Source organism: Elephas maximus, chromosome 24, assembly GCF_024166365.1.
Source record: "Elephas maximus indicus isolate mEleMax1 chromosome 24, mEleMax1 primary haplotype, whole genome shotgun sequence".
Lineage (NCBI taxonomy): Eukaryota > Metazoa > Chordata > Mammalia > Proboscidea > Elephantidae > Elephas > Elephas maximus.
The window spans coordinates 28,971,372-28,993,765 of NC_064842.1; the positions used below are offsets into that span (position 1 = coordinate 28,971,372).

At 37.7% G+C, this 22,394-nt stretch overlaps 1 protein-coding gene across 3 annotated transcripts; it reads right to left on the reverse strand.

The window, feature by feature from the left end:
* Window positions 1–585: 585 nt before the first annotated feature.
* On the reverse strand, window positions 586–22,198 carry GGPS1 (geranylgeranyl diphosphate synthase 1). Of its 3 annotated transcripts, none has more exons than XM_049868575.1 (4): window positions 21,953–22,198; window positions 11,027–11,119; window positions 7,126–7,196; window positions 586–6,853 (listed from the first exon to the last, which is right to left on the reverse strand). In XM_049868575.1, the coding sequence occupies exons 2-4, from the start codon at window positions 11,094–11,096 to the stop codon at window positions 6,092–6,094; spliced, it is 903 nt and encodes a 300-aa protein (XP_049724532.1). In that variant the 5' UTR covers window positions 11,097–11,119; window positions 21,953–22,198; the 3' UTR covers window positions 586–6,091. The 3 variants fall into 3 exon arrangements, with proteins under 3 accessions (XP_049724532.1, XP_049724533.1, XP_049724534.1); XM_049868576.1 differs by lacking the exon at window positions 21,953–22,198 and adding an exon at window positions 21,319–21,843; XM_049868577.1 differs by lacking the exon at window positions 21,953–22,198 and adding an exon at window positions 7,661–7,730 and having other exon boundaries at window positions 11,027–11,114.
* Window positions 22,199–22,394: the final 196 nt, after the last annotated feature.

A 22,394-nucleotide genomic window follows, 5' to 3' on the forward strand; every position in this document is an offset into this window, starting at 1 on the left:
ACTAGCCAAATGAGTCACAATATAAGAAACTGTATCAAATTCTTTCAACAACTTCCCAATTAAATTGATAGTCACTAGGTGTATTTGTGGTCTCAGCTGAGAATTTCTTTTACTATCAATGACATTCTTCACTGTGTTGAATCCTCTCTTCGCTTCCTCTGAACTATCAACAACTACATTTACATTTCTTTCTAACCCTTAAAACAGTCTGAAATTTTACATCTTTAGTGCTAAGTCATTCATTGAAAATCATAATTTTATTTATTTTTATTTACCTTCAATTCAGAGTTCTGCAAATCTTAATTGTCCAACTTTCAGGATTCAGTAAGTTGAACAAACTTAAAAAATCATTATACTTTTCACTTTTATTATCAAACTACAAGTGCATTTGCTTAATTATTAGAAAACGTTAGTTTCTCTTGAAATTGTTATTTTGTTTCAAATGGTATACCATAATTTCTTTCAATAATCTTCTGCTTCATTTTCCTTTACTTAGTTGTGTACGTCCACATCTTTGCTAATTAACCTTAGCTGTCAGCTTTAATCGACAAAATATTTTTCTTGTATTGACTTTATAACAAGGTATCTCTGTTAGAGTATCCTTTATTAAAGCTATGTATATTTTAAACTTTACTTTTCAAATATAACTATTCCCATTTTACAATTTCTGTTAAGTGACTTTACAAGTTTTGGTAAGATTTACAAACGAATTTTGCAGTTTAACATTAGTACTACCTTGCCCACTGAAATTCAAGAATGTTTCATTATTCGTTACATAAATCTTAGATCTTCAGATATATTATTCCTTCTTATGTGCAGTAAATATATAATTCAGAGATAATAAATTAGTCATTCTCCTAAGGCATAGTGTTTTATAAAGAATAGGATACGGCAGATAGTATTTCAAATGTTTCTCAGATGTCTCTGACAGGATGCCCATTATTCAATGGTCATGAAACATTCTACACAATTTCTTGAACTAATGGATTAATATTAAAATCTATTACTAATATTACAGCTTATTCCACTTTACCAGCTAGTACAGGAACTCATCTACCACTTGTCAGTTTGTCATACTATGGTGACTTCATGTTGCTATGATACTGAAAGTTATGCCACCAGTTATTTCCAAATAACAGCAGGGTCACCCCTGGTTGACAGGTTTCAGTGGAACTTCTAGACTAAGAAAGACTAGAAAGAAAGGCCTGGCAATCTACCTCCAAAAATTAAAACTTTACGGATCATAGCAGAATATTGTCCAACTCACTTGCTTTGGACACATCACCAGGAGGGATCAATCACAGGAGGAAGACATCATATATGATGAAGTAGAGGATCATCGAGGGTGAGGGAGACCCTAGGGGAGACTGATTGGCACAATAGCTCCAACAATGGATTCAAACATGACAGTGAGCATAAGATAACACAGAACAGGGCAATATTTCGTTCTGTTGTAATACGGTCACCATGACCTGGAGTCAACTAAATGGCAGCTATCTTATCTATCAATCCACAGATAAAACCTGTTGCTGACAGAGTAAAGCTGCCCTGTCCAGTTTCCAAGGAATGGCTGGTGGATTCAAACTGCCAACCTTTTCATTAGCAGCCCAGCTCTCAAACACTGCGCCGACAGGGATCCAATCTCCAGATAGTTAAATTATGCCATAAAACTGTGTGATCGAATATATTCAATTACATAAAATTTAAGGTTCTATTATTACAAGTTTAATGAAATGACCACAGTGAGCCTGCACTTGTGGGAGCTTGGGAAGCCAACTGCCAGTTAGTTGTTGCATTATATCTGAATTCACATTAATGTGGGGCCCACTATGAGTCTTCTCTGTATTTCAACCACCAAAATCAGTCCTGCATATGTTGCAATAAAGGCCTGTTCTATGTTAATGACAGTAAAAATGAAAAGTAAAGGCCAGATAAGAGACATCTCAAAGGACAAATTCACAGGACTTGGGCTGACTGGATGTAGTAGACAAGAGTAAGTGAAAAATCAAAGACACACCACTGGGTCACCTGAAGAATGAAGACAGTGATAGAAAATGCAGGGATAGAGCAGTTTCATCCCATCATTTAGATTGGTAGAGGAGTAGGAAAGGGGACTTAGTTTGATTTGAGTTATGCTGATTTCAAGGTGACAACAGGATACTTAGAAAGAAGCGTTGAATAGGCGGTTAGACACAGGACTTAAGTTTAAGAAGGTCAGGCATTTGCTATCATGATTAAGTATGGACAAACCTGTTAAGAGTTAACAGTCTGAGAAAGGCTTTCAGAACCGAATAGAAGGATGAGGGAGTATCATCAGATAAAAGATCCATGTTAACACAAAAGCATTTCAAGTTTATAGTATCTCTTCACATACATGTATCCCTCACATTGTATCACATACATATGGAACCCTTGGAAGGTGAGAGATTAATTTCAAGATTTATTAATTCACAAATATTTATTAAGTGCTACTGGGAATACAGGGAATAAGTCCACAGTCCTTGCCCTTAATGTTTCCAATCCAACGTGGGAGACAAATAAATAAGCAATTAGAGGCCCCTATAAAAAAAAAAAAAAAAAAATTTTTTTTTTTTTATTACAGCTCCAGGTACACTGCTTTATAATGGGCTATTTACTTAACAGTCTCCATTACAGAAAAATTACATGAGGTTAAGGGATGGTGTCTACCACGTTTATATCTTCAATGCCTAGTGAAGGATCTAGCACATAGGCACTCAAGTATTCTAACTGAACTTAAATGAATACTAGAATAGACTATCCTAGCAATGATGAGCACTAGTTTATGGCCAGAGCATTAGGTGTTTGGGGACAGTAAAGTGACATAATCAGATTCATGTTTTGAAACGACAACTCTGGTTGGTGATATGAAACATGGATTGGAGTTGGGAGAGATGACAGAAGGAAAATCGCTTACTGTGCTATTACAATAAACCAGTACTTCCCAAATTCTTAGGTGCATATAGGGTTACTGGGAGGCAATGAGATACAGAAGGGCCAAGAGCTTAGACCTGGAATTAAGATCCTGGCTCTGTTTAGTAAATGTTTGAAGAAAAAAAACATACGAAACATCTGGTACCTAACAGTATTTAGTAAGTGTACATTTCCTTCCCCTTTTCCTTCCTCGGTACATTAAAAAAGAGAAATACATAAATCTTCCGAGTATAAAGCAGGGGATGGAACAAGACCCAGAAGTAGAGGGAATCAAGAACATATGTGTTTGGCCTAGAAAAGGAAAACAAGCTTTTCTTCTGAGATAAAAGGCAGACTATTTGAAGACTGAACTAAAGAAGTAGAGGGGAGGTAAGTTATTTTACCTTTGATGGGAGACAAAGTGGAGAAGCAGTGGACTTTAAACTGATAAATCTGAAATCTCTACCAGAAAAGGAAGATTATACACCAAGTAAAAAAGTTACCGAGGCTGTAATACATTAACCTGTAATGGTCACAAGAGTAAATCTGGAAATGTTCTCCAGCACCATTCGGCAACATGGGAGGAGCAAAGAATGTGGACAGTTTGATTCATCTGGGACTGGGAACTGGCAGGAGGAAAAGTGGTGAAAAATGCTCTTGAAAGTCTCCCTTAAGTGAACGATAATAGGATATACATTAGGTACAGAGGGAAGTCAAGTAAGGAAGAGGATGACAGAGTGGGACAGAGAAGAGGTGAGGAATAAAAGATCTTGATTCATGACAATGTAACTAGTCTTCGTTCTTTTGATTTTGACAAATAAAATCAATTTGTTTTTTGAAGCTACAGGCTAGAAAATATAAAAATAAATGTTTTCTTTAAATTTATTACATGTCTTCTAATTGACAAAATCCAATTCTTGAGTTACACACGATTTTCCTTTATGCAGGAGAAAAATGACATCTAAGTAGATGGACTAATTCATTCTACTGGATTTAAACTATATTTTTTTCTTCTGTATATAGATGAAGTGAAGAGAATTTTTGATTATTCAACAAATACTCTTTTTATAAGTCCCCGACTCAATGCCAAGCATTTGTTACTGACAAAGATAAAAACGAGGAAAGAATCATGAATAGCACCGGGCCAAAATTAATTAGATAAGGAATAAATCTATTTAAGCAATCTTTATACCCATAAAACCAAAACCCAGCGCTGTTGAGTTGATTCCAGCTGACAGAGGCCCCATAGGACAGAGTAGAATTGCTCCACTGGGTTTCTAAGGTGGTAAATCTTTACCAAAGCAGTCTACCACATCTTTCTCTCATGGTGCAGCTGGTGGGTTCAAACTGCCGACCTTTCTTTTTGGTTAGCAGCCGGGCGCTTAACTACCGTGCCACCAGGGCTCCTTAGCAATCTTTATACTTAAAGATAAATACTTTAATTTCTGCCTATAATGTCAGCATTACATTTTTTTTTAACTTTTTTTTTTTTTTTTTTAAAGTTATAGGCTTATAAACATGAAGTTCAAATTTCCATACTGTGGCACAAATACCCATGATATTTAGAAGAGGCATCATCACTGTTACAACGGAAGATTCAAATTATTTTAAAAGTTAGTATAGGCAGCAACTAACTTTTCAAAAGATTTAGGCTGAATGCTTCCTGAGAATTTTCTCATATAAGTATATGGTGATTAGATCCTACATAAACAGTTATAGAGCCAATCAAGCAAACAATGTTCTAAGGGAACACAAACTTTCATTTTGGAATGTTAACAAATACTTCTAACACAGGGATCAGGGGCGCTTTTTTTTTAATTAAGAACAATTTTTTTTCCTACTACTTGGGCCACAGAATGGCTCCAGTGGCTTGCGGCTGAACATTATACAAACGGGATAGTGAAGTCAAGGTTAAGGCACTATAGAGCTGAACAGTTCCTTTCAGTCAGGCACTACTAGCTCTCATGTTAACACTTTTTCTTTCCTTTAAGCATAGAGATTATAAATGCCTGCTTCCCTTTTCATTCAATCACCTATTGCCTTCAAGGTGGCAGTGATGTGGAAGGGAAGGAAAAGGGCATTTCCCCCTGCTTTTGTGTGTGAGGTAAGTAAATAACCCTTTAATAATTTTCACTACCAATAATGGGTTAATATAAGGAGATATACAAGCTCCATCCTAAGATTTTTTTCCATACACCGTTTTTTTTCTTCCCAACAGAAAAGACAATGCCATAACCAGGTACTAATCAGTTTTAGGGCACACAAGTAAGTTATATTAGAAGGAAAAAAAGAAAAGGATTTGGGCTGTTGGATGCTGTTGAGTTTATTTTCGACTCATAGTGACCTCATGTGAGAGTAGAATTCCCCATAGGGTTTTCTGGCTGTAATCTTTATAGAACAGATTGCCATGTCTTTCTTCCGTGGAGCTGCTGGGTAGGCTCCAACCTTCAACCTTTCAGTCTGAGGCTGAGTGCTTAAGCATTGCACCACCAGGTCTCCTTGGATTTGGGCAAGTATATGAATATCATTAAGTGTAGACTTCTATTTAAAGCACAGAATTTGTGGGGTGGGAAAAGAGGAAAAAAAAGGTAGGGGGCAAGAAAAAGGACCAGAGTGCTTACTGTTTTATCACTGACATGCTTTTCATGAAGGACTTCAGTAAGGGGGTTTCCAGGGAAAAGAAGACTGAGAAATTGTAAACAACAGGTTCCTGTGGTCTCTGGGCCAGCTAGCTACAGAAACTGGCTCAAAGCAGTCATTAGCTTGGAACTGGGGTAGATGAACTGGGAACTAACCATACAGTACCGTTAGGAAGCATCTGGATAAAAATCTCTGGAAGCTGAAGTCTTCTTTATTGACAGAACCAATAGAACATTCATGGTAGCAGAGCACAGTAGGTCACAATGTCCCACTGCAGCACATTCCGACATCCAAATTAGACCTATTTAAATGTGGCTCCTTTCCATTCCTTCAGCTTTATACTGTGGTAATGATCTGTACAGAGGGGTTCCATACTGAAACAACTTGATTCACATCACCCCATTCATTCAGTTTTTGGAGACTAACCACTGGGGCAAATATTGTACGAGGTGATAAATTAAAAGACAAAAAATATATGTAACTAAAATAAGTGATCAGGCCCAATCAAAATGGCTTAATGTTATTCATTTTCTTCTTTGAACATCTTACTTAAGTGCTCTACTAGTGCTATTAGCTCAGGGTTCCCACCACATGCGTCAATTTGTTTATATGCTTTAGATTCGAGCTCTTTAAGAGTATTCCGAGTGTATTCAAAAGAACCTACGTTCTCAAGATAATGTACACAGTATTTTTTAATATCTACGTTTTCGGTTCTCTGGCGCAAGATACTCTGCACCTGGGTGCTTTCAGGCCTCGACCAAATAGCGTGAATAGTAGGGAATGAGAACTTTCCCTCTGTTAGATCTTCACAAAAGCTTTTGTTTTCACTATATTCTTTGGAGTGTAGATTAGCATAATCATCCCTAATTTGGAAAAAGAGCCCAAGAGTATTAAGTAGTGGCTTTAAATCTTTCTTGTAATCAGAAAACAACTGCATGAGACCTACTGCTAATCCAAATAGTCCACCGGTCTTTTGAAGCACCATAGCTTTATATTCTTCTTCAGTGGGACAAATGTAATTATCCCTCCAGTAAATATCTAGGCCTTGACCTTGATGGAGTTTCAAAAGCTGACGGGTAAAAAGCTTCACTGCATCTGGGTGATCAAGGGTCAAGACTTTTTCTAAACCAAGGAAGTAGACATAATTAGCAGAATTGATGACAGATGGAATTCCATAAATGCTGTGTGCCACTGGAAAGCCACGTCGAAGTTTTGAGTTGTCTTCAATATCATCAATGAGTAAACTGGCATTATGCAACATTTCCGTCACTTCAATGATAATCTAACATAAAAGACAATTGAAAATTTGTTTTTACCTATATAAAACATCTTATAAATACTTAATTGTATTAATAGATCATGGAAGTTTCAGGTTTCTTAAATCTTTACATTTAACGATTATTTAGCCATCTCAATATAATATTTTGCATGAGCACTATACCGAATCAAGAGCTAAGAGCATTTTTACACTTCATCTATTAATTTCCTGGAGATTAAGAATAAGATTAGATAAAATTAAGGTAAGATTAGATTAGATAAGAATAAGCTAAATACCTGTAGCTTGTCTTCTGGAACTTTCAGCCAATGATTAAAAGCTTGTGAAAGTTTGGTTCTCACTTGTTTACCTGCAATTAAAGAAAATAAAATTTGGTAGTAAAATATTTTAATTATCAGAAACACATTTAGAGATTTCCTCCAAAATTGATCAAGCTTGTTAAACCCAGCCCCATCAATCCATCACCCAAGCAGAGCTCATCTTTCTTTGCTCAGCCTCTAACCCCCTGAAATTCACACCCTAAAAAGCATAAAATTTTAAAATTAGGGCAAGCAGAAGAGAATCTAAAGGACTTCAGTGGCCTACTAACCCACTCCCTTCATCTTACTGTGGATCATAAAAACAATAATTTCAGCACTGGGATGGATTTATTAGGAATTAGTCTAATTTATTCCTTTTTTGAGAAGGATGGCAGCTTTGTTAGTGGCAGTTAACTAGCACTGCCTGCTTTGCTTAGAATTGTTGCAACTTGGTCAGCAAACAGAGAACTCTAGTTTTTTTTAATGATTATGTACTTCGGTATTGAATTACTACCTTGTAAAATGACCTCTTAAATTATTCCTTTAAATTAAGCTTTTAGAGACTGAACAGCTCTGCTTCTTTCCTATAAAAAAAAAAAAAAAATGAGATTACCATGCCCTGAAGTAATCCAAAACTAATCTGCTTATTTTGACTAGGACCATTAGTTTTTCAACATTATTTTTTCTTACATGGAAAGCTCAAAAGAGGTCTTTACTACCAAAAGTCATTTTAGCCCAAATACAAAGCAAGGGTAGATTAAAAACCACAACCAGGTTATTCAATAAAAATGTTCTATCTGTGAGTTTCCTGATAAAGTGAATGCACAGTAACAGACTAATTTCAGATTAGTTTTTAAGCAAGTGGTTACATAAAAAGTTAAGTTTCAATAAACAAAAACACCATTTCCTTTTTTGTGTTTTTTTATACTTTTATTTACAAAGTGAGATGATGTCTCAGTGAATAGTGAGTGTAGTTTAGAAACCCAATGTAGAGTGTACTTTACTGAAAGAAAATTACTTTAATGCTGGAATTTTCTTGCATAATGATATTAAAATTCTTACGTAAATGTGGTTTGTTTTCTTAAAAAGTAGAAGAAATAATATGAAAATATATTAAAACAACTACTGTGGACTTAGTCCTTCTGGGAAAAACACTATTTTTTAAGTCCTGTCTATGTTCTCTCTGCACTAATCATCCAAACAAACACCTAAATACACACACAGACTCTTACCGCTTATCAAAATGGAACAAAGTCTCACTTTCTGTGAGAAGTCTAGAAGGGAAGGCTTTTCTCAGGGTTCTGGAAACAGTATCTTCTGCCTACTAAATGTTAAGGTGCACCATGTTCTGTGTAGCAATTATATACTTTATACTTCTGATCTACTTTACAGTTTAACAAGGGTCAACCTGGGCTACACTTACAATGCACAACTCTATAAAGCAATCCACATCACTTTAAAAAATAGGTTTAGAAGATGAAGAACAGGGAATCAGTGTAGAACCACATCTTTCTTGTTTTACTTCTGAATGTTACATAGAAAACTTGGCTTTTTCTTACATAGTACAATAAAGGGTTTATTCATTCAGGTATAAAGTTTTGTGTTATTTTTATTCCTCTGACCTGATTCTAGGATCTGACCTAATACTTTTAAGTCCCCAAATTACTTCTACCTCATGGCACTAAGTGTAGTCACAGAGATCCCGCAAAATTAAAAAGAAAATTACTTCTTCATTCTTAAGACCTTACCATTCCTGATTCCCTTTCTACAGCCTCTCCTTTCCCCAAAGATCTGGGGACCTACCCATACCAAAACTCATTGCCATTGAGTCAATTTGACTCATAGTGACCCTACAGGACAGAGTAGAACTGCCCCACAGGGTTTCCAAGGAAAAGACTGGTAGATTGTAACTGCTGACCTTTTGGTTAGCAGCTGAGCTCTTAACCACTGTGCCACCAGGGCTCCTTTGGGGACCTAAACTAGGGCAAATAGCAAACATAAAAGTCATTCTACTTCATTAATTTCAGAAAAATCCTAATGTCAACATTATCATCATCTTTTATGAGCAAGAGTAACTTTACATAGTACAAATGGTCTGGCCTACCTCTGAGTCACTTTGGTAGCTCTGAAAAATAGACTTGTTATATATATACATATATGTGTGGTGTGTATGTATATATATATATATGTATGTATGTATGTATATAACACAATATCCTTTAGGAAAATCTTTTGGGGCTATATTTTATCATAGATGCAAGAGTATATTTAATATTAAAAAAGGTGAGGTAACTAATGAGTTTTAAACGTGTTACCTAATGACACAAAATAGTACTTCCAGATAATGATTTTTCTTTTTTAATGTTGCAAAGGTAAACATTATGGTTAAAATATAACTCCCAGTAGTCCTTGCTTTGCATGGCAGTGGAGCGGTAGACACTTTTTAGATTCTTGTCAGCACTGATAACTGGCATGTTTTATTGCAGCACAGTTGTAGTCAGTGTGTGCCAACTTGTTACAAAAGAAGTCCAGCAATAGGTGGGTAGAGTATAGGATAAACAATGCCATGTTTCTCAATGGGACACCCTGAAATAGAAGTTGCTAGCTGCTGAAAAAATGTCACTCAAAAGCAGTCTCTTGGCTTTTTCCTAAACAGCAGGCAACTTTCCCTTTGAATTCTCCATTTGTCTTCCCTCTATTCTTTTGAAGCACTGACATTAGCAGGTGAGTCTCCATTAAGGTCTGCCAGAATAGAAATGACACCAATCATGACTTTCCAAGGTGCAGACAGGGAACTAGCATGCTCTGGCTTTTCATAACCCTGTTTATCTTCCCCAGGCTCATGGATAATAGAAATGAACAGATTACCATTAAGGTGTGTTCACAGAGAGAAGGTGTGCTTTAGAACAGGGGGAAAAAAGTATCTATTGTGATTGAATTGAGAGCATTATCAGACTACAGTTTAGCTATATTTCAGGCTAAATAGGCTTTTGTGTTGTAGTCAAAAAATTTGCCACCTCTTATTTCTATGAGAAAGAGCATTCCAAATGGTTGGCTTATAAATGAATTTTTACCATAAGAACCCATACTTAAAAAACCCACGGTTTTAAAAACCAGCAAAACAAAACATACACACATACAATCAGGCAGGTGGTACTGTAGGAAACCATGTCCAGTGACTCACGCTTTTGATGGAATAATGTGGGCCATGCTTCCAAAGGAGGCCCTGGGTGGTACAAATAATTAAGTCCTCGACTAGTAACCAAAAGGTTGGTAGTTGGAATTCACCCAGAGGTGCCTTGGGAGACAGGCTGGGTGATCTGCTTCTTAAAAGTCACAGCCTTGAAGATCCCATAGAGTAGTTCTGCAAACATGGCGTCACCATGAGTCGGAATCACCTCGGTTGCAACTACCATTATGCTTCTGAATAATGTGGTCTATAAACATTACTGTTTAGCTCTCAAAGAAACCAGAAGTGTAAGAAATGCAATGTGTGTGATAGTGGAAAACTTGAACATGGAAGGTAAGTGAAGCCTGTTTCTTGTTATACAAATCCGCATTTACCTTCCCCATATATCTACACAGTGAGGAATAGGAATGTGTGACATTCGTAAAGAATAAAATCTCTAATGGGGTAACAAAATGTTTCAAATCTTTTTACTTTTTAAGGTATGTTATATAATTATTTTTAAAAGGGTACCTCAAAAATGTACCTTGTAGGAACAAAAATCTACTAAATCCTATTTACCAATTTTCTCATATGCATACATTAAATAGAAAATGTCAAGAGCTGGCAAGTCTAACTTTATCTGTTTGCTAACATTTAATGACCTGCTGTTGTATGAAAACTACCCTATGTGGACTGTAACTGAATGGTTACCTGGTAACTGAAGTAAGTACTTGTAGGGTTCTAGAAGAATTCTTTGGGTTATTTCTTGATCCTTCTCCATTGTTTTTAAATTTCAAAGCTGATCTGTTAAAAGGAGAAACATAAAGAAGATATTATTAACCAAATTATCTTCCAGAGTCAAACTATGAAGCAATTTGTTTCTCAAGGTGTTTTTGGAAGGAAGGACTTTCAGTGCTGTTTTAAAAGAAAATTCGATGTGGATAAATCTCAAAACCATTATCCTAAATGAAAGAAGCCACTTACAACCAACCATTTGTTGTTTGATTCCGTGTATATGAAATGTTTAGAATAGATAACGTCTAGAGACACAAAGTACGTAAGTGGTTGTCTAGAGTGGGTAATAAACAAGGAAATATTGCTTGCTAGTTGGCATGTTCTTTAACTGTGGTAAAATATATGCAACGCTTACCATTTTAACTTTTTTGAGTGTACAATTCAGCACGTTAAGTACATTCACATGGTAATCATCATTAGTACTTCCAGATCTTTTTATATCAACCCAAAGAGAAACTATTCTCTTTAAAACAATAACTCCCCATTTCCTCTCCTTCTAACACTGGTAACTTCTAGTCTAATTTCTCTCTTTATAGATTTGACTATTCTAGCTACCTCATATAAGTGGAATTGTACAGTATTTGTCCTTCTGTGTCTGGCTTATTGTACTTAGCATAATGCCTTCAAGGTTCATCCATGTTGTAGCATGTAACAGAAGCCCGTTCCTTTTTATGGCTGCGTAATATTCCATTGTATGTACCTACATTTCCTTTATCCATTTATCTGTTGATGGACACCAGGGCTGTTTCCAATTTTTGGCTACAGTGAATAAGGCTGCTATAAACATTGGTGTACAAGTGTCTTTTTGAGTCCCTGCTTTCAGGTCTTCTTCTTTTTTTTTTTTAATTAATTTTTATTAAGCTTCAAGTGAACATTTACCATTCCAATCAGTCTGTCACATGTAGGTTTACATACATCTTACTCCCTTCTCCCACTTGCTCTCCCCCTATTGAGTCAGCCCTTTCAGTCTCTCGTTTCATGCCAATTTTGCCATCTTCCCTATCTTCCCATCCCCCCTCCAGTCAAGAGTTGGCAACACACCCTCCAGTGTCCACCTAATTTAACTGGCTCACTCTTCATCAGCATCTCTCTCCCCGCCGCTGACCAGTCCTTTTCATGCCTGATGAGCTGTCTTCGGGGATGGTTCCTGTCCTGTGCCAACAGAAGGTCTGGGGAGCATTGTCTCTGGGATTCCTCTAGTCACATTCATATCATTAGGTATGGTCTTTTTATGAGAATTTGGGGTCTGTATCTCATTGGCCTCCTGCTCCCTCAGGAGTTGTCTGTTGTGCTCCCTAGCAGGGCAGACATCGATTGTGGCCGGGCACCAACTAGTTCTTCTGGTCTCAGGATAATGTAGGTCTCTGGTTCATGTGGCCCTTTCTGACTCTTGGGTTCTTAGTTGTCCTGTGGCCTTGGTGTTCTTCCTTTGCCTTTGCTCCAGGTGGGTTGAGACCAATTGATGTATCTTAGATGTCTGCTTGTTGGCATTTAGGACCCCAGGCGCCACAATTCAAAGCGGGATGCAGAATGTTTTCATAATAGAATTATTTTGCCCATTGACTTAGAAGTCTCCTCAAACCATGTTCCCCAGACCCCAGCCCCTGCTCCGCTGACCTTTGAAGCTTTCATTTTATCCCGGAAACCTCTTTGCTTTTAGTCCAGTCCAATTAGGCTGACCTTCCTTGTATTGTGTGTTGTCTTTCCCTTCACCCAAAGCAGTTCTTATCTACTGATTGATCAATAAAAAACCCTCTACCTCCCTCCCTCCCCTCTTTGTAACCACAAGAGTATGTGTTCTTCTCCGTTTTTTCTATTTCTCAAGATCTTATAATAGTGGTCTTATACAATATTTGTCCTTTTGCCTCTGACTAATTTTGCTCAGCATAATGCCTTCCAGGTTTCTCCATGTTATGAAATGTTTCAGAGATTCGTCACTGTTCTTTATCGATGCGTAGTATTCCATTGTGTGAATATACCACAATTTATTTACCCATTCATCCGTTGATGGACATCTTGGTTGCTTCCAGCTTTTTGCTATTGTAAACAGAGCTGCAATAAACATGGGCGTGCATATATCTGTTTGTGTGAAGGCTCTTATTTCTCTAGGGTATATTCTGAGGAGTGGGATTTCTGGGTTGTATGATAGTTCTATTTCTAACTGTTTAAGATAACGCCAGATAGATTTCCAAAGTGGTTGTACCATTTTACAATCCCACCAGCAGTGTATGAGAGTTCCAATCTCTCTGCAGCCTCTCCAACATTTATTATTTTGTGTTTTTTGGATTAATGCCAGTCTAGTTGGTGTGAGATGGAATCTCATCGTAGTTTTAATTTACATTTCTCTAATGGCTAATGATCGGGAGCATTTTCTCATGTATCTGTTGGCTGCCTGAATATCTTCTTTAGTGAAATGTGTGTTCATATCCTTTGCCCACTTCTTGATTGGGTTGCTTGTCTTTGTGTGGTTGAGTTTTGACAGAATCATGTAGATTTTAGAGATCAGGCGCTGGTCGGAGATGTCATAGCTGAATATTCTTTCCCAATCTCTAGGTGGTCTTTTTACTCTTTTGGTGAAGTCTTTAGATGAGCATAGGTGTTTGATTTTTAGGAGCTCCCAGTTATCTGGTTTCTCTTCATCATTTTTGGTAATGTTTTGTATTCTGTTTATGCCTTGTATTAGGGCTCCTAGGGTTGTCCCTATTTTTTCTTCCATGATCTTTATCGTTTTAGTCTTTATGTTTAGGTCTTTGATCCACTTGGAGTTAGTTTTTGTGCATGGCATGAGGTATGGGTCCTGTTTCATTCTTTTGCAAATGGATATCCAGTTATGCCAGCACCATTTGTTAAAAAGACTATCATTTCCCCAATTGACTGACACTGGTCCTTTGTCAAATATCAGCTGCTCATACATGGATGGATTTATATCTGGGTTCTCAATTCTGTTCCATTGGTCTATGTGCCTGTTGTTGTACCAGTACCAGGCTGTTTTGACTACTGTAGCTGTATAATAGGTTCTGAAATCAGGTAGAGTGAGGCCTCCCACTTTCTTCTTTTTCAGTAATGCTTTGCTTATCCGGGGGTTCTTTCCCTTCCATATGAAATTAGTGATTTGTTTCTCTATTCCCTTAAAATATGACATTGGTATTTGGATTGGAAGTGCATTATATGTATAGATGTCTTTTGGTAGAATAGACATTTTTACTGTTAAGTCTTCCTATCCATGAGCAGGGTATGTTCTTCCACTTAAGTATGTCCTTTTGAATTTCTTGTAGCAGGGTTTTATAGTTTTCTTTGTATAGGTCTTTTACATCCTTGGTAAGATTTATTCCTAAGTATTTTCTCTTCTTGGGGGCTACTGTGAATGGTATTGATTTGTTATTTCCTCTTCGGTGTTCTTTTTGTCGATGTAGAGGAATCCAAGTGATTTTTGTATGTTTATTTTATAACCTGAGACTCTTCCAAACTTTTCTATTAGTTTCAGTAGTTTTCTGGAGGATTCCTTAGGGTTTTCTGTGTATATAATCATGTCATCTGCAAATAGTGATAACTTTACTTCTTCCTTGCCAATCCGGATACCTTTTATTTCTTTGTCTAGCCTAATTGCCCTGGCTAGGACTTCCAGCACGATGTTGAATAAGAGCGGTGATAAAGGGCATCCTTGTCTGGTTCCCGTTCTCAAGGGAAATGCTTTCAGGTTCTCTCCATTTAGAGTGATATTGGCTGTTGGCTTTGCATAGATGCCCTTTATTATGTTGAGGAATTTTCCTTCAATTCCTATTTTGTAAGAGTTTTTATCATAAATGGGTGCTGGACTTTGTCAAATGCCTTTTCTGCATCAATTGATAAGATCATGTGGTTTTTGTCTTTTGTTTTATTTATGTGATGGATTACATTAATGGTTTTTCTGATATTAAACCAGCCTTGCATACCTGGTATAAATCCCACTTGATCAGGGTGTATTATTTTTTTGATGTGTTGTTGGATTCTATTGGCTAGAATTTTGTTGAGGATTTTTGCATCTATGTTCGTGAGGGATATAGGTCTAAAATTTTCTTTTTTTGTAATGTCTTTACCTGGTTTTGGTATCAGGGAGATGGTAGCTTCATAGAATGAGTTGGGTAGTATTCCGTCTTGTTCTATGCTTTGAAATACCTTCAGTAGTAGTGGTGTTAAGTCTTCTCTGAAGGTTTGGTGGAACTCTGCAGTGAAGCCGTCTGGGCCAGGAGTTTTTTTTTGTCGGAAGTTTTTTGATTACCGTTTCAATCTCTTTTTTTGTTATGGGTCTATTTAGTTGTTCTACTTCTGAATGTGTTAGTTTAGGTAGGTAGTATTTTTCCAAGAATTTATCCATTTCTTCTAGGTTTTCAAATTTGTTAGAGTACAATTTTACGTCGTAATCTGAAATGATTCTTTTAATTTCATTTGGCTCTGTTGTGATGTGGTCCTTCTCGTTTCTTATTCGGGTTATTTGTTTCCTTTCCTGTATTTCTTTAGTCAGTCTGGCCAATGGTTTATCAATTTTGTTAATTTTTTCAAAAAACCAGCTTTTGGCTTTGTTAATTTTTTCTATTGTTTTTCTGTTCTCTATTTTTTTTTAATTCATTTAGTTCAGCTCTAATTTTTATTATTTGTTTTCTTCTGGTGCCTGATGGGTCCTTTTGTTGCTCACTTTCTATTTGTTCAAGTTGTCGGGACAGTTCTCTGATTTTGTCTCTTTCTTCTTTTTGTATGTGTGCATTTATCGATATAAATTGGCCTCTGAGCACTGCTTTTGCTGTGTCCCAGAGGTTTTGATAGGAAGTATTTTCATTCTCGTTGCTTTCTAAGAATTTCCTTATTCCCTCCTTCAAGTCTTCTATAACCCAGTCTTTTTTCAGGACGGTATTATTCATTTTCCAAGTATTTGATTTCTTTTCCCTAGTTTTTCTGTTATTGATTTCTAGCTTCATTGCCTTGTGGTCTGAGAAGATGCTTTGTAATATTTCGATGTTTTGGATTCTACCAAGATTTGTTTTGTGACCTAATATGTTGTCTATTCTAGAGAATGTTCCATGTGCACTAGAAAAAAAAGTAAATTTTGCAGCAGTTGGGTGGAGAGTTCTGTATAAGTCTATGAGATCAAGTTGGTTGATTGTTTTAAGTAGGTCTTCCGTGTCTCTATTGAGCTTCTTACTGGATGTGCTTTCAGGTCTTTTGCGTATATTCCCAACAGTGGAATTGCTGGGTCAGAATGTAACTCTATGTTTAAGTTTTTTGAGGACTCGCCACACTGTTTTCCATAGTGGTGGCACCATTTAACATTCCTACCTGCAACACACAAAGGCTTTAATTTCTCCATACCCTCAGAAGACTTACTATTTTCTATTTTTGTTTGACGATAGCCATCCTAGAGGGTTCCTAGTGGGTGCGAAGTGGTATGGGGTTTCTTTCGAGGAGGAGGGAGGACCAAAATGTTCTAAAATTAAGATTGTAGTGATGGTTGTGAATATACTAAAAAAAACATTGAGTTGTACACTTTAAATGGGTGAATTGTATGGTATGTAAATTATATTAGAAAAATTGAATTCTTCATTCAAGTGATTACACTGGTCTAAGTGTCTGGGTTTTAAGTGGTTTCCTCAGTTAAATGACTTATACTAAGCTTTTTTAATGAACTGTAAAAAGCTTAAATTGTTGATAATGTCATTACATTAAATAAACAAAAACTTACAGTATTAGAAAGATACTTCTATTTTTGATTACATAAATTATACAGACTTTTCACGAGCATTAGGATGGGTAAGCTTTGTACATTTAAATTTTAAGGGGAGGGAAACCCTGTATTTTCTCTACAATCCATCCATTTCAGATACTCTCGTTTACACATACATTAACTTGAATGTAATTATATTTGTTAAAAATATTCTCCAGTAGTGCTATATTATTCTGAACTTTACATTTACTTTTTCCTAAAATACCACTTATGGTCTTCCTAGAGTCCTCCTTTACTAACAAAAATCTACTGTTTCTTTGGAAATTATCTATTTGTTCTTACATTAGGATTCCTATTTTCTTATTGCTGACATCTTTGGCACATTTTAGGAGGTTTTTCACCTCTGCCCTCTTTCTTTTGCTTCTTGGGACTATGATTTGGTGTCTAGGATCACTAGTGCTCTCCTAACCAATTTTTTTTAGCTGCACTACAGATACAACAAGACTAACTGTAATACAGTATCTAACTGTAGTTCATGATTAGTGCTGTTCAAAGAGTCACACATAATGGAATTTCAGAATTGGAAGGCACCTTAGAGAGTTCTCTCAGTAAGCTGAAGATAATAAAGCATACAGTTACATTCGTTTCAGTGACAGCCACTTTTTTTGAATAAAGGAAATGAAGTTGAGCTCACATACTTTCTGTTTTGGCTATTCATAGGTCTTTTTACGATTCTCTAAGTTTGGGCAGGGGACTAGGAACTTTCATTTTTAATATGGCACGTGGTGTGACTCTGATGCAGATGGCCGAGACAGCGTGAAAAGGGGAACTGGAGATGATTAACAGGTTGCTTCCATCATACCTTGGAGTCTCTGGGTGGTGCAAATGCATAAACACTAGGCTGGCAGTTAAAAGCTACCCAGAGGCACCTGGGAAGAAAGGCCTAGCAGTTGCTTCTGAAAGGTCAAACCAAAAACCAATCCCACTGCTGTCGAGTCGATTCCTACTCATGGTGATCCTATGGGACAAAGTAGAACTGCAAGGCTTGGAAGCAGACTGCCACATCTTCTGCCTGCGGGGCGGCTGGTGGGTTTGAACCGCTGGCCTTTCGGTTAGCAGCCCAGAGCTTTAACCACTGTACCACCAGGTCACAACCATGACAATCCTGTGGAGAGCAGTTCTACTCTGAAACACAAAGGATCACCGTAAGTTGGAACTGACTTGATGGCAATTAGTTCTGGCCCATTATATCTTAACATGGTCTACTGCTAAATAAAAGGTTGGAGGTTCAAATTCACTGAGAGTTACCTAGGAAGAAAGGCATGGCTATGCTGCTAAAAAAACGGCCACTGAAAACTCTACAGAGCACAGTTGTACTGTGGAACATATGAGATCACTGTGAGTCGGAGTCGCCTTGATGACAACTGGTTTTTCCATCATACCACGATATAACCAAAGAAGGTGTGGTGGTGTTTTTTGTTGTAAAAGACTCAGGATGTGTTCTTCAATTTCTAAAGTAGTCTTACTAACTTCATAATGTTTAATACTAAACTCCATCTTTTATAACCCAGTCATCTCAGACTATGACCTCATCATTCACACTCACTGAGACAAGGGAATTCTAGTTCTGTTTCTCCTTCCTGGCATTAAATTAGAAAAGTAAAAAATACTTAGGAGGGCAGAACTCATCTGATGCCGAAGTACAAGTCTTTTCACCTATTTCAGTACATAACATACTGGTTTGTATTCATGCTGGTGAGCAAATCTGAAAATCTTGAAGTAAATGCTGACAAAGTGACCACAAAAGTAAAACAATTTCCAAAATCTCATTATTAGTGCTGACATTTCACCGTACCAGTACGATTAAAAGCTCAGTAGAGCTAAGACCACGTTCTTGTTGCTGCTGTTAGGTGCCACCGAGTCAGTTCTGATTCATAGCAACCCCATGTACAATAGAACAAAACACTGCCCAGTCCTGTGCCAGTCTCACAATTATTGCTATGTTGAGCCCGCTGACATAGCCACTGTGTCAATCCACCTCACTGAGGGTCTTCCTCTTTTTCACTGACCATCTACTCTACTAAGCATGATGTCCTTCTCTAGGACTGGTCCCTCCTGATAACATGTTCAAAGGACGTAAGACGAAGTCTTGCCACCCTTGCTTCTAAGGAGCATTCTGGCTGTACATATTCCAAGACACATTTGTTCGTTCTTCTGGCGGGCCATGGTATATTCGATATTCTTTGCCAACACCATAATTCAAAGGCATCAATTCTTCTTTTGTCTTCCTTAAGGACCACCTTAAGCAGTGAAAGTCTGGTACCTAATGTACTCTGTTTCTTGATAGGCAACTAATACAAGGGTAAAAGGATTGAACCACATTCTCTTATCATGTACTTATTTTTCTGCAGTAGAATGAAATGTGTAACATGGCAATAGGAGAAAAGAATAAAATACCTACATTCTTATGCAGTATTAGGCATGTGGAAAGCACGTGTCGAAGGCTGACTAATAATACCCACAGATTATCATCAACTGTACAAGGGCTTTCATGCTTCCATGTAGTGTAAAACAAGCATGGGTTGAAGAAACATTGAGAATCTGATGAAAGCTATGAATTTTCCTCCTCAAAAAAACCAACCAACCAACCTTGCATATATGTGAACATACCCACATAAAGATATACACACACCACAAAACTCTACATATAATTTCTCAGAGATCATGTACCCCCCGAATCCTTTATATGTGCCCCTGATGAATATCCACAGCTACAGAGTATCTTAATCTTTAACGCTAAACAAATATGCATGTCTACATGAAGTATAAAGCAGCTGACATAAATTAAAAAAAAAAAAAGTTTAACTCCTACCGAGAGCAGATTACAACTGGAAATAAAAACATGAAAATAGTATATAGTTTAGGTTACTCTGTAGGTTTGAAAGCTGTGTTTTTGTAGTTTATCCTTGATCATCTTTGTGAAACAAACAAAATCAGCACTTCACCAGGAAATCATTTTGCAATCTGAATAGAGAAGCGTTCCAGACAGAAAATTTCTGTATCTACCTTGACTAGCAATTAATACTAAGTATTAGTATTTTGGGGAGCTTTTGGGGTCACAAGGTTAAAAATGCTCAGAAAGTATTTTGAAATGATTCGAATGCCAAATTAGTAACCTATTACCCATACTGTTTGACAGCTATCTCTGGCTTTGATACAGATTATCTCATTCTTAGAGATCACAGAAAAATGCCAATTCTTCCTAAACAGGTACAATAATTGCTTAGGTAAAAGATTATTGAAGAGAATTAAAACAATTCGAAAAGCATCTCTCATCCATTTCTCTATTTAACCAGTTAGCCATCTCTTCCCAACTAGGTTGAGAACAAAAATCATGTCTGTAACTTTTTCACAGCCTCCAAAAACCCATTAAACTTAAAAATCAATGAAACTAAATTTCAAGAGTTCTTTTTCGTTTCTGTCTGGATCAATAACATTGCAACTGTTATTGATCTAGAAATGAGAGCTAACCTTTGTTTCAATTCTTAGTGCTTTGGTTGATGCTAGTTCTCAATTTAAAATACTAGTTATACATTTCAAAAAGGTGTTCTTTGCTTATTCAGAGAAGTAAAAGAATATTCAACAAATAAGTCAATCTTCCTTTCCCAGAAGGATTTTTATACACAATTATCCTCAGCAGCAGGAAAACACAGGAACCTCAATTTTTTAAGTACTGAAAATCCAAGTCTTGTATCTTCTTCAGAGTCGAAGTAGTATTATGGACTGTGGCAATGCATTGTGGCATACGGTCTGACCTGTCTGCCCCTTCCCCCCCCCGCCTTTTTTTTTACTCAAAGAACTCCAATTTGTCACAGTTGGATATTTCAGTTACCAGTACTAGACTTAAATGTAAAAGAGACATTAGTGTGTTACATGAATTCTACTACTTTATTTTCGGGTGAGTAACTACAGAATACCTCTGTGAGACTCTCAAACTACTCCTCACTTTCAAAACTGAAAAACTGCCTTAAATCTGTTCAAAATGTGGATCAATGAAAATTAATATGAACAACAGACTCTCTCCTCCGTGTGGACTACTACTGCAATGACCTCCTGGTTGGGCTCCCTGCATTCGGTGGCTTGTCTAGTCCTCTACTCTTCAGTCAGTGATCTTTGCAAAATTCAAATCTGATCTTATTACCCGTCGGGATGCGAATCCTTCAATGATACCGCATTACTTTTAGGATAAGAACAAAACTCTTTAACAAAGCCTGTAAGGTTATAAGGTTTCCCCCCGCCCCAGCCCCATACTGGAAAAGCTCCTAAAGCTTTGCAACATGTTAATGCCTTCTGTCTGTAATGTTTTTTGTTTCCTTAATTAACTAACGTCTGCTAACCCATCAGCTCTCAGCTCAATCCTCACTTGCTCGAAAAGCCTTCCCTTATCTCCGTAAACCAAATTCCCTACTACAAATTCTCACATCACCATGCAACTTTTCTCTGTAGCACTTACCGCAGTCGCAATTTTACAGCAAGTTGTGTGTCCATTTTATTTAATGCTTAGTCTGTCTCACTACTTAGGTCCATGAGGTTGGGCACCATACCAGCTTTTCCATATGATAGGGGCTCAATCAATATGTGAAGGACCGATGCATGGAAAGTGCCTTTTAACGCGCTACAGGAGCAAATGAGGGCACAAATTTGCGCATTAAAAGTGAAAATATCACGCTTTTTTTTTTTTAAGGAAAGCGTCTGGTTTCAGAGTTGCTAAATTAGAGACATACAAATGTGAAGCGCAGCATGAATCCTTCCACCCAAGTCCTCGGGGAACGATGGGGCTGAAGAAAATCACCTGACAGATATAGGCAGGGGATATAAATAACTTTGAGGCAGATTTTCAACAAAATCTAGGTAAAAGAACTTCAAATCTTTACTCTGCCTAGCACAGGGGTCTTTAGGTTTCTGCTTCCTCCCCGCTCTCCTGCTCTCTGCCGCCTCACTCTGCCGGGTCTCAACCGAAAAGATGGAAAATACACAATCCGGTTCAGCATCCGGGTCCTCGCCCCCCTTTCTTTCCTCTCTGAGCCCCGCCTCCCCCGCCCTCTTCACCATCCGGGTTCCCCCCAGCCGCCACCGCTGCCGCTCACGGTTAAACGATGATATCACGACTTTCACGCCGCCGGTCCGGTAGTAGCTGTACCCAGCATTAACTTCCCACTTTATAGTTCAGACCACGGCTCCTCCCGACGCCTACTTGAGGCCCTCCCCTACTTCACAGAATTCTCCGCCCTCCTCAGCAGCCAGCGACCCCGCATTACTCGGTGCAAGAAAATGCGCCATCCCGGTCACACTGCGCAGGCGTCGTTGCCGCCTCCCCACTGCTTTGTCGCACCCGCCCCTTTCTCCCCCTCCCGTCTCTCGCAGGCGCGGGGCATTGCGGGTGTTGCAGTTCTCTGGACTAGGGGCTTGCGCATTGACCTCAGAGGCTGGACTACATTTCCCCGGAAACTTTGAGGCATAACTTTCTGTTTCCATAGAACTGGTGGGAAAATGGCGTCGGTGTTTGTATCGCAGAGACCAATAAGAAGA